The following is a 13,041-nucleotide window of genomic DNA, read 5'->3' as shown; positions in this document are numbered from 1 at the left end:
CCTTTTGGGGGGATTGGAATGTAGATTGGTCTCTTCCAATCTGTTGACCAACTTTGCTTATCATGCTGTTGTGAGCATTCCATCAGTTCCTGCAGACTTCCTATTTGGTAATGAGTTCAGTGCTATCTTATACATCTTATAGTTATAAGTATGGAATATCTTCTAAGAAATCTTTAATGTTGACATCTCTACTGTACAGTATTTCAATATATTTGTTTCATCTTTGTTTCTTATCCTTCCCAGGAACCCCCCCCCCCACACACACATATACCTCTGTCACATTGAGGCAGCGCAGCAGGACATGAGGGGAAATCAGAAATAACAATTTCTACTCAGAAGTAATACATACATTATGGGGGGGAGGACAAGCTGATTTGCTTTTACAATTAGTGCAAATATTGCACTAGACACAGAAGATTGTTAATACATAATTTAGCATTGGCAGAGAGATTTTTCAGACTGAATAAAGATTTCTCAGTTTTGAAATTCATTGCCCGGAGATATCTAACTACCCCTTTCCATAGCAACCATTATGGAAGGAACATTTATTGTTGTTAGATTATTATCACATCAAATATTTCAGTTTTATTATTTTCAAGCTGATTTCGGTGTATTTTCTTGTGGCTATTTATGTTATGTTATCTTTTGACGCATGGGTGTTTTAGATTAGTGTGGATTTTATTCTTATCTGTGATTATTGTCTTGAATCAAGTAACTTGAATCTAAATCACCACTGACAGATAATCAACTGAGTCACACTTCTCTTCCCAGGAATGGAATTCCTCTCTGCAAGGATTAAAATCAGAGGCACTCAAAATTCTATTTTCAGAGGAGTATGCAGAAAAAGAGCATCTAAAGCTTTCAAATAAAAAAATGAACTTACTGGAACAAGAAGTAAATCGCTGTTTTGAAGAACGGAAAACATTGTTGCAAGAAGCCAATGACTTCTTCATTGCAGCAAGGAAGGTTAGTCAAAAATTAAAATTTCTAAGAGAAACCCACTGAGCAAAAAGGCTTACTCTCCCTTAGATTTGTAGCTCTGTTGATAAACAAATCAGGGCAATTTTTTAAAAAATGGCTAAGTGGGGAGGGCAGTGTCTGCAAACCAACCTGAAGGTTTTGTCTCATTTTCTGGCAGCAATGCTTCTTTTTGTGTCCTCTTTGTTTTTATTATTGAGATTATAGAGCACTTCCACATTGCTATGCTTTATATACACAATTACTTAAAAACAGTTTAAAACCAACCTTTGAAATACCAAAAACATCTTCAATCAGTCAGTGCTTTCTCCTACTGATCAGTCAGAGCCTATAAGAAATAAAACTTAGTAGCTCCTGATTCTAGTTCCCATTTTATTTCTATTTGTGTACTTTTTTTTCTGGGGATTACTAAGAGAACTGAAAGTAGATGCTCAGCTGGGAATGCAGAGGATGGGTTTAGCCAAGGAGATGGGATGATAGAATTTTCACCTAGGAGAAACCAGATTATCCCAAAGCTCTCTAGACCAGAGGTCCCCAAACTATGGGCTGCACCCCACTACCGTGCCCGGCCTCTTGGCCGCCAGGCCGTGTGAGTAGCTGGGCAGTGTGTGTGCATGTGTTCACCCCCCCTCATCCCACCATTGATGCAAATGTTGTGCATGCGGTGGCAGTGTCGCTAGTATCGGATGGGTGACGGCATTGCCACGAACCTTGTGTGGGGGGCAGCAGTAGTGTGAGCAGTAGGTGGGTGGCGGTGCACCACATGTAGGTGGCGGCAGCAGGTGGGCTGCAGTGCGATCCTCGCACTGGGGCAGCATTGCTGCAGGCCATGGCACGATCATTGCGCTGGTGGTAGCATCACCGTGAACCTAGTGGCGCTGGCGTCACAAGCCTCACACAGGCACCACCATTGCTGAGAGCCTCGCGCATGTGCTCGCAGCCCTGTTTGCGTGGTGTGCATGCTTGCAGCCTGTTTGTATGCACATGTGACCACATTCATATTTGTGCATGTGCATGTAAGGCATCTGCCACCGATCTACCAACCCAAAAGATTGGAGACCCCTGCTCTAGACCTCCAGTATAGTAGAAATGAAATTGCTCTAAAATATAGTCTGAGAGACATTACTGTTCAACAGAAATCAATCAGCCCAGATGATGGGGTGGAATTACATAAGTATGGTCTAACTTTGAATGCTAGAGATATGCAGAGAGACAAAGCAAGGAGTGGTGTTGCTTTCCTATATCATTTTGGCAAAACGAGGAGAGGGGCATTGTTGACTTCATGACTGATAGTTATTGAAGTTGCCATCTTCCAAACCACATGGAAAAAGCCATGAATGATGAAGCCAGGCTTTATAAAACCTCACAAAAAAGTGAGAAGTCAGATGAAAACAATTAATGATAGATCATTCCAATCTACTATAATTTCTACACAAAGTTGGTTAGATGTGTGGCCTGTGAGAAATGGAAAGTATACCATGCAAGATTTTAGGTAAGCATGCATAGAAGTACATTCCTGGGAACAGAACGATAAGCCGAATGGTGAGCTACTGATAGAACTCTAGTTTAGATGATTTATAGCAAGGATTCTGGACTTCTGGTAGAAACAAAATATCCTCCTATCTGCCTAAAATAATTGTGCAAAATGAAGAAAACATGGCTGGTCCAGTTCTGATGCTCAAGAAAAATCTCTTATTTTAAGTATGCACTTTCTACACAAGGCTTTAAAAATAGAAAGTTTGCTAGAGGCCTAAAGTTTGGAGTATAAAATTTCAAATTTAAATATTTAAATTTAAACCTGTACTTTTAGAGCACTTTCCCCATTTTGATAAATTATGTATTTTTAATGTCACCAAATAATCTAGAAATCAACTACAAAATCAAGAGAATGGAATAGGGAACGGTGTGAGGAAGAAGCCTCTTTTCATCAGAATCCACATATAGTTGTTTCATCAGAATCCACAAGATTCAATTTTCTATGTGAATCTCTGTTAATGCTGAAGTTATTTTAATGTACATTCTATTTCTATTTCAGAGATAGTTACGGAATGCTTTTTTTTCTTTATATTTTCTTGTTTGATGTAAAAAAAAATAGAGGGAGGTTCTTTCTCATGACTTTACTGTTGATAATTTATATTTTTAGCATCAGGATAGGTTGTTAGTTAGCCATTCCTTAAAATATTCTGAGAGAGCCTCATTAGAATTATAAAATGTTCCAAAACCATTAGAACTTTTCGAAGTTTATATGGTGAAGAGCCCAAATTAATATTTAGTTTGTTTGTTCTGTGCTACTCAGCTACGATTGGTGCTCAAAAAGTTTATAATTAAGCCCTTAAAAATGTCAATGTATTAGGGATATACAGAAGATATTTATGGCAGTCTCTTTTGGTTGTGACAGCTGTACTTTCCATATGGTAAGGACAAAAAGAGATGGAATAGATTCAAGCACAGTTTCAAGAAAGAAATTTCTGATGCTAGATAGTTGGTGCTGTAGTCCAGATTTTGATGCTTCGACATTAGAAGGAGTGGTTGAAGAAAAGGAATTGCAATATGCAGATGGATTATGATTAAGATGTCAAGCCACAAAAGCAGTTCATGTTTAATATGCCCTTTACAGAAGCCCAAAGGACCAAACAGATGGGAAGGTTCCATCTTCCACTTACCAGTAGAATTGTAATAATTGGGATTCATTTGGGAATTTTAGTTCCACTAGGCTCTGTCTACTACTTCACTGCAGGCACTGGATTCTTTTTGAAGATCTTAATGCCTGTATTAGTTTTATGACATAAGATATTCCTAAATCAGAAGTGGAAGTTAAGTCCTGATACTGCTGAACCTATTTCAGGCCAGCCAACATGGCCAATAAGTGATGTAGGCTTAAAGTTGTAATTAAATATCCTTTCAAAGTCCAAAGTTTAACGATGTTACTCTAAATTGAAGAGAAGAAAGCTGAAGTGAATAGCAAGATGATCAAAGGCCTGGAGACTAAAACATACAGTATGAAGAACAATTGCAGGACTTGGGTTTGGCTAGCCCTGGGGTAGGCAACCTTGGCTCTTTTATGACTCGTGGACTTCAACTCCCAGAATTCCTGAGTCAGCATGGATCAGTCTAAAGAAAAGAAGAAATAGAGGTGACATGATAGCAGTATTCCCGTATTTGAGAGGGGGTCAAATTATTCTCCAAAGCACCAGAGGGCAGGACAAGAAAGAATGGTTGGAAACTGACCAAAGAGAAAAGCAACCTGGAATTGAGAAACTTCCTAACAGCAAGGACAAATAACCATCACTGGAGGTTTTTTAAGAAGAGCCTAGACAATCACTTGTCTGAGATGGTATAGATTCTCCTGCTTGAGCAAGGGATTGGACTAGAAGATCTCCAAGGTCCCTTCCAGTTCTGTTCTATTTTATTCTAGCCATGGGAGGTGCTGTGTTCTTTCTTAGGGATTCTTAACAGATTCCAGACTAAGTTGTAATTTAAAACTATTTATTACATAGCAGTTTTAGTCATAGCACTCACATATTCTTTCATGCTTTTCTCCTAAGTCCTTCCACTTTGTTTGCTACAAGTCATTACATTACATCGTTCCCTTTGTAAATAGAAACAATGATAAACCAATTCTTCTAATGTTTGAAAATATTTCAATATCAAAGAAAAAATCTTTGATCTTTCTCTCACACAATCTCTCTCTCACACACACACATACACACACACGCAAACACACACCTACCTCACCCAAAACTACTTCATGAATTCTAGAAGGTCTTCTAATAAATCTGCCATGTCTAGCTGTCATCCCCCGTGTGAAGGTCACTTCAGAGCTTCCAGCTTTTCCACTAAGCTGCTCTCTCCGCTCCAGCATTCTATGGTGCAGCAGTCTCTGTATCGTGAGATGCAGACCAGTTGTCTGGTCTGAAGTAGAAGGGATTGCCACATCGCTGCGGTTCAGCTGAGATGGAACCTTTCTAAGATGCTTGACATTTTAATTAAAACGCTACCATAATTCAAATAAAGACTTAGAAATGCTCCAGAAGATAAGGTCACACATGCTTTTATATATTGGCTGAAGTTTATCACCAGCCAAATTGTTAGCAATGTGTACAAAGTCCCTACTTTCAAACCATCATTAAACTAAACATGTGGCATCAGCATAATGTTTCTTTTGGACCCAGTATTTTTGATAATGTCCTGCAACAGCTGAATCATCCAGTTTCACTTGAGACAGACCAAGATGGTTAATACAAATGCCCTGAGAAAGAAGCAATTTAGCAGGTGTCTGCTTTAAAGCCCTTGTATAATAGGATGATATGCAGTTAAAATCTTAGCAAATTCCGTTTTTTCCCAGTTCCCCTCCCTTCACACTTTCTGGCCTGAAATTTTGCTTGCTCTTTGGAAGCACAGATATGCCTAATGTAGGAAAAATGTCAAAGCCAGGTGATCTCACAAATGTTGTTCATTACCCATAACCATTTCATAAGGAGATACAAAAAAGCAAAATATATTGTAGTGCACAGAGAATGGTAACAGCTGAAATACAGCAAGTGTCAAACAAAGCTGCCTCAGGGTAAGAAGAGTAATAATCGATGACATTGCTTGTTCTGTGGAGTTCACAATATGTGTGCTCAGTTTGTTCAAGAAGGAGGTGGTAGGGAATAGTGTCTATCATGTAAAGGTTGAATTTGCATATAAGCAGTACAATACTTGATAAAGCACTCCATATCTGAATCAATATTTGGCTATTAAAATCTGCCATACAGAATCTGTTTTCTAGGACATCTTGGGGTATCTCATGAGCTAAGTATTTCAGCACTTTAAATTCAGGACTTTGGACTTCCGGTTTTGCGCCGTAATGTATAGCCACAGGATAGCGGAGTTCCATACCCCATGGCGGGTTTCGCCCTGCCAGGGAACTCTAAATGTGTCAAAAGTTGCCCTGGAGAAGCGACGAAGAAAGAGGGGTGCTCCGACAAACACAGATCAGCAGTGGTTGATCCATTCGATCTGGGGAAAACCCTCTAACCCAACAGGAGAAGGCTAGCTGCACACCAGTTTCTAGCCCAAGCTACTTGCAGCCAAAATCCAAGTGCACGAACTAAAACAATGATGAACAGCGTGCTTGGAATTGGTGAGAGTATCAATCTTCCCTCTTCTATTTTGTAACTGATTCCTTGGGAAAGATCCCCAAAGTAAGAAATCCTCCAAAAGTGAAGGGAGGGGACTAACCCCCATTTCTCCATAGACGGAAGCAGTTAATTAACCTTTAAGAGGGGAAAGAAATATATTGAAATGAAATCTATAATACTACAGTCTGGATAAATCTAGAAACTAAGAAAATTGTTAAGATTTTACACCCTAAAGGGTTCTGAAGAAATATATAAAAAATAAGAACTTTTTGTTTGAAAAATCTGGAAAACAAAAAAACTACTGACATCTAGTGGAGAATTAGAGTATAGAACATGAACAAGATTGATTCAGAAATTGGCAAGACACTCAGAAACAAAGAATATTCTGTTCCCTTGAACTTTAATAACTCTCAAGAAGACAGCTGGGAACAAAGAAAGAAAACATACTGAGCCAGCCATAAGATTAAAAGGTGTTTGCAGAAAAAGAAATACTCTGATTGCTGTTTAAGCCCAAGAATTGTTTACAGAAAAAGAAAAACTTTGACTCTTGGCTAATTTCTCAGGGGGGAATTTAATATCTACTCCTGAAAGATCTAGCCTGGAGGATGGTGAAGCAGGCCGGTGTCCTGCCATCAGCACCCATTCTGGCTGCCCCTTCCCCATGGAGCTGGAGAGCTTACCACACCACCACCCAGATGCCCTTACTTCCCATAGGAATTGCATTTCTTTCCTTACCTGACTTCCAGCCCCATGCCGTTTCTCTTGCAGTGCTGCGTGCAGGGAAACAAAAGAAGTTTGTGGGGGTGGGGGGAAAGGTCAATCAATCAATTCCAACTTCGCGAGATCTTTTTTTTGCTGCAGTGTCTTGTGGGACTTCTACTGAAAGTGATATTGATAAGGTAAGAAAAGAGATGAATTACATGGAAGCATTCAAACATTGTAAAGACTCTCTCTATCTCTATCTATCTATCTATCTATCTATCTATCTATCTATCTATCTATCTATCTATCTATCTATCTCTACCTATACTAATACCTATACCTATATCAGTCTCTCTCTCTCTCTCTCTCTCTCTCTCTCACACACACACACACACACACACTCTATCTATCTATCTATCTATCTATCTATCTATCTATCTATCTATCTATCTGTCTATCTATCTGCCTAGAGTACATGAGGATTATATACAAACACACAGAGAGTCTTTACACACATACACACAAAGATATATACATACACACATACATGCTATTAATTCTTTTTCATGTGTTAAAAACATAGATTATTAAAGCAATCTGATTGGCTAGAATTTGAATAGCTTAATTATAAGAAAGAGTTCATGTTTTGTTTAGAATTACATTAGCAGATATAGATAATGAATAATCCCTGCTGTGATTCTGGAAAATTAATTAATTGTCAGATTTTTTTTACAATGCTCTGAGATAACTTATAAATTATCCATTTCAGTTTTTTGTTCTTTTATGTTAACAACCAATGCATTCAATTAACCGTAAGAATGAAAATGTATTCAATATAGTTGTCTCTTCCACTTCCCTCAAGGATGAGGTTATTTTGAGTAAGACTAAAAATATTACTTCTAAAACCATTGTGGAGGCTAGTGCTAGAATCTCCTGATAGTCTGAATTTAATTCTGAGCATCCCTTAGCATTGATCACGTTGATTGGGGGATTATTCTCTAGGACTCTGAAATAGTGATAGAAAACTGATAATTGCTAAAAGACCTTAAAATTAGCTATAAGTATATTTTATATAGTCTTCAATTGATCCAGAAAATTTAGATCTCAGCAAGGAGCTTTTTGTTCATATGACCAGGTCTATTGTTTCTACTTCCAAGATCATAGCATTTCAAAAATTCAAGTATATCTCTCATCAGCATAATCTGGAATAGAAAATATTCAGATTGGCAAAAACATCTATCAATTTATTAATCACCTCACAATGTGTGATGGGTGTTTTAGTTTTGAGTAAGAAAAGTATTGAAGAGAACCCAATAGCATGGATTGTTTTAATTCAAGTCATGATTTTTGGAATCAGTACAGCATAGGCCATCAGTAGGCATTTATTATGAAAACTCTCTTTAGAATGTACTTGAAAAGGCTAATAAAATGATAGCATTATATGCTTTTCTGGGATAGCTGGCCACTGTGGGAAAAATATCTAGGCAGATGTTTGGGCAAAATACAGAGTTTGTCTGTGCATTGGATATATTATCTGGGATTATATCTTTCTGACTTGAAACCAAATCCTTAGAGATGTTATAAAAATCTATAGCATAAAATTGATATATTGCCAATATTTTCTCAAAGGGTCTTTTTCTGCTGCTATCTAAACTTCACTTTTCATGTTTATAGCATGAAATTTCCTGTTTGAAAAACAAAATCCAATTATATCAAAGCTGAAATTAGATTATAAAGATAATTTGCACACATTGCAGCAATTAAAATAATCACACATGTAGAACTCTTATGTGTCATGAAGAATTAATTTTATTGTATAAGAAAAACAGAATGGATTGGATCCAACAATGTAAACTGTGGACAGGAGACTTCTGATTGATAGAATTTTTCTACTAGTTGAAAGCAAGATAAGATTGCTTTCCTTAGATCTGCTCTTAATGGTAGGGAGAATAATCTGGAATAATAGGGCAATTGAAAAATCCTGTAGAAGTTCTTTTTGTCAAAATTCACATTATACATATCATACATATTTTGTTTGGTGCAGCAACCAACAGGACAGGTACAGACTTCAAGAGATAGTTAGGACTGCAGAAAAAACAGCTGCAACCAGCCTGCCTTTCATCAAGGACCTATATACCACACAGGTCAGAAAGAGGGCTGAGAAAATATCTACAGAACCTCATATCCTAGATATAAACTGTTTGAATTCCTCTCTTCAGGATACTGCTATATGGCATTGCATGCTAAAACAACTAGACACAGAGACAGTTTTTTCCCTTGTTCCATCACTCTGCTGAACACCTAATTTCCCACAATGCTTTCTTATGTCTAAGGATATTTACCCATGTAGTATGGCTGTATTACTATTATCCTTATCATCTTTTCTACTACTTTCTCCTTTTGGTATCTTATTGCTTTGTTGTTTGTATGTACAATGAGAGTTTATGCACCGGAGACAACTTCCATGTATGTCCAATCACACTTGGCCAATAAGTATTCTATTCTGTTCCATTCCATTCCGTTCCATTCCATTCTATAATGTCAATCAAATAAGGATGCATTATATACCCTTTCTACAATGTCATAGAGAGAAAAAATGGTTTATTAAAAGTTTATCAAACAATTGTCTTAACCATAGTAGTTGGCAGCCACCATGCTTCTACCTATAACTTTTTCAAAGTGTTTTTTATTTGATAGGCATATGATATACTTGAAAATGTAGAGGCTTCCCTAAAACTTTTTGAATCTAAAGTTTTCAACTTGCCCATTTTGGCAATAAAACATGAGGAACTACAAAAAGAAATTAAAAATGGATCAGATGATGTTCTTCAGAAGGGACAAGCCTTACTTAGCAAACAAGATGTTCACAGGTAAGTATAATGTGTAACTGGAGAGCTCTACCTACATTATAAAATGCTTCATAGATGTGAGAATCCCTATTGGGAAGTTATGTTACCTTCAATGGTTAAATAGTGTTGAAATGAAATCTTAAAATAGAGAAATTTAAATCTAGGTTTCTATGTAATTGCCACCATCCAAATCCATTTATGATAGGTTCAGATCCAAGGTGATCCCACAGAATTTTGTTGGGCATCTCAAAGCCCATCCAACTGATTTTTTCCCCTAGATTTTCTTAAGCTAGGCCAAATAATGGTGAAAACTCCTAGCCTTCTTATGATTAGTAGACGTAGCACCTTCATTTCTGTGTCATAGACATTGTTAGGATAAGCAGTTTTGGAGCCAGCATAAATGACTGAAAATTGTTATATAACATAGATGCTGTTCTATATGAGAATAAATAAATAAAATAAACAAAAACAGTAGCAGCTATACGTGATCATCTATGGCCAATTTGCCAGTCCGCTTCTGCTTGCCCATTTCAGCTAAGAAGAAGCAGAACTCCAGTTGGGCAAAGAAGGAAAAACTTTGATCTTGTTCTCCTAGCATCTTTATAGTAAATGGAAATTGTCCTGATAGAAAATTCTATTAAGTTATTCATCAGTACAATGAAAATAAAAAACTGCTGGTTTCCAATTACATTTAGTTAAGGGACTATATGGTTATCTTGTTCTGTATTGAAGAAGGAAAATTCTGCCCATTACCAGTTCAGAATATATCCACCAATCCACCATTTGGGAGCATGAAGTGATTGTTCAGCCTTCACAACTATACTTTTATTCTGAGTAGGGGCTTTCAGATCTAATAAAGTTCCAAATGAGAATGCAATTCTTCTTTAGGCACTCAAATGATTTTCATGATCAGTATTAATATTTTAATGGAGTTTGCAGTGCTATTTAATTTCAGAATGCTTTGCCAGAGAAAATTTCTGTTATAAATTAACTGAGGGTAACAATTCTTTCCATAAATGCAATTTTCTTATCCTAATTGTATGTGATAAGCAGTTTGAAGAGGTCTATCTTGCGTCTTTGCCTTATTATAAATCAGCACCCTGGAGCTCAAATATTTAGCAGGTTTGTTGGTTCTTTGCCACATGACTGTGTGCTAATTTTTATTTAAAACAACATTTTAGAGTAACTGCTAGTCTTAAAACTCACAGGGAGAGTATTCATTGTGAATTGTCTGTAAAATGGATTCACTTAATGACCACCATGGTTAGTTAATGATCACATGTTTGCACAAGAACCACTGCAAAAAAAAAATGCTGAAAAATCAGGATCTGATGAATTCCGGGGTCAATTACAGATATAAGTTGAGGAATACCTGTGGTAAATATGGGAAATAAGAATTGGAATTCAACTGTATATCCTAAGCTCTCTTTTACTAAGCATTCCTTTTATTATACTGGGCTTTTTGAAAACAGAGCAGCCATAAATAATTTTGATATATAGCATTAGAATACATATATAACATTATACTTTCACTTACCAGCCAACATTAACCATGATTTCATTGCACTTTCAGTTCTTGGATGATTGGGATTCAGGAAAGGATGGACTACATTGAGAAAAAAGTAGATCAGTTGATCAAACAGTTTCCTGATCATAAAGAATTTGCCTCAAACCAGGAACACCTAGCCACTTCTTTAGAAGATTATCTCAAAAAGGTATAGCTACTGAATATGTGTAGCAATAAATATTACAGAATACTGAAATTATATACTAAAAGATGTGCAAACTTATTTCAAGTTCTCAATAAACCTATACATACTGTACATACTTTTAATTTTTTTTCTGTCACATGCATACACATAATGGAAAGGTTTCCAACAATATAGGAAAGTGTGTTGGATATATTCACTGCCTTGAATTACCAGTAAATAAATAAATTGACATGATTTCATCTTCTGAGGTTGGACAAGTCAGATTCACCCTTCCTCACAGCTCTGCACAGTCACTATGTGCTACTTTGGTTAGCTGGCAGTCATGAGAGGGCAAGGAGAGAAACCACTTTTTTGTGCCAGTGCAGTGCTTGCTCCTTGCCTGGAGCAACCTGAGGAGTTGACAGAGTTTGAGAACATAAAATCAGGTAACATTTGTTCAGCCCTCCACAACACTTCCAGTTTCTCATGTGTCCCCTTGGGAAAATTAATTGCCACACCTGCCTTGAAGTATTCCCTAATTAATCTCACAAAATAAAATTTAATGCTCAAATCAATTCTAGCATTTGTTAGGTTTTTCAAATAAGCAATAGAAAAGGATTAAGAAATATTAAGTCAAAAAAACCTCAAGGCCTGGTTTAAGAAAAAGATTCATAGGTCAGATTAGACTATGCTAATGCAATTATTTATATCTTTCCATATTTTCTACCCTTGCTTACACATCTGTCTGTACACAATATCCATACACTGTTCCTACCTTGCCTTTTGTTCTTTAGACTGCCCATCACTCTTATTTTCAGTAACTCACAAATTTCATCCACTCATGGTTTTCTACATTTGGAATTCAATATAATGCAAATACAGGCAATAGAAAATAATCCAGCCAGTGTCTTAAACTTCAAAAGAGCTGATTTTAACAAACTCGGAGAGAACCTAGGAAAGATTCCATGGATGAAAATCTTAAAGGGGAAAACAACTCAAGAAGCATGGGAAATTCTGAAAAATGTGATCATAAAAGCCCAGTTGATCACAATACCACCAAAAAAGAAAAACAAGAAATTCAAGAAGAAACCAGCATGGCTGTACAAAGATTCCTCTAACAAACTGAATGACAAAAAGGACAAGTACAAAAAATGGAAAGAGGAACAAATAACTAAGGGAGATTATCAACAGACAACCAGAACATGCAAAGATGAAGTCAGGAAAGCAAAGGCTCAGAACGAACAAAGATATGCAACAGAAATCAAGTTTCTTTCAACATATTAATAACAAGAAAAAAGTCAAGGAAACTAGGTCCACTAAAGAGAGAAGATGACAAGGAAATAATAGTAGAAAGCAGAGCTTCTTAACGCATTCTTTGCATCAGTCTTCACACAAAAAGAACTTATAGCCCAACATACGAAAAAACTACTGCCAAAGACAAACTAGAAATAGAAATTAAAATAAGCAAGAAGAAGATAAGAGAACACCTATCCAACGTTGGCCAATATAAATCACCAGAATCCGACAGATTACATCTCAGAGTTCTGAAGGAGCTGGCAGATGTATCTCAGAACTGTTGCACCATTTTTTCAATAATCCTGGAGCATCGGGGAAGTACCTGAGGATTAGAAAAGAGCTGATGTGATTCCCATCTTCAAGAAAGGAAAAAAAAAACAGGAAACTACAGACCAATCAGTC

General features: G+C 36.8%; 1 protein-coding gene across 7 annotated transcripts in view; it reads left to right on the top strand.

Moving 5' to 3' along the window:
• CCDC141 (coiled-coil domain containing 141) overlaps nucleotides 1-13,041 on the top strand; it is a 144,427-nt gene that overhangs the window by 66,367 nt on the left and 65,019 nt on the right. For all 7 annotated transcript variants that reach the window (XM_039329172.1, XM_039329170.1, XM_039329169.1 and 4 more), the window contains 3 exons: nucleotides 772-966; nucleotides 9,501-9,673; nucleotides 11,226-11,367. In XM_039329172.1, the coding sequence (XP_039185106.1) occupies nucleotides 772-966; nucleotides 9,501-9,673; nucleotides 11,226-11,367 (510 nt within the window). The remainder of the gene's footprint in view (nucleotides 1-771; nucleotides 967-9,500; nucleotides 9,674-11,225; nucleotides 11,368-13,041) is intronic.

The sequence above is a fragment of the Crotalus tigris genome, unplaced genomic scaffold (assembly GCF_016545835.1).
Source record: "Crotalus tigris isolate CLP2741 ecotype Arizona unplaced genomic scaffold, ASM1654583v1 scf7180000024389.207434, whole genome shotgun sequence".
Taxonomy (NCBI): domain Eukaryota; kingdom Metazoa; phylum Chordata; class Lepidosauria; order Squamata; family Viperidae; genus Crotalus; species Crotalus tigris.
The sequence above is the reverse complement of the archived record's forward strand: the minus strand, read 5'-3'. Positions and strand labels throughout refer to the sequence as shown.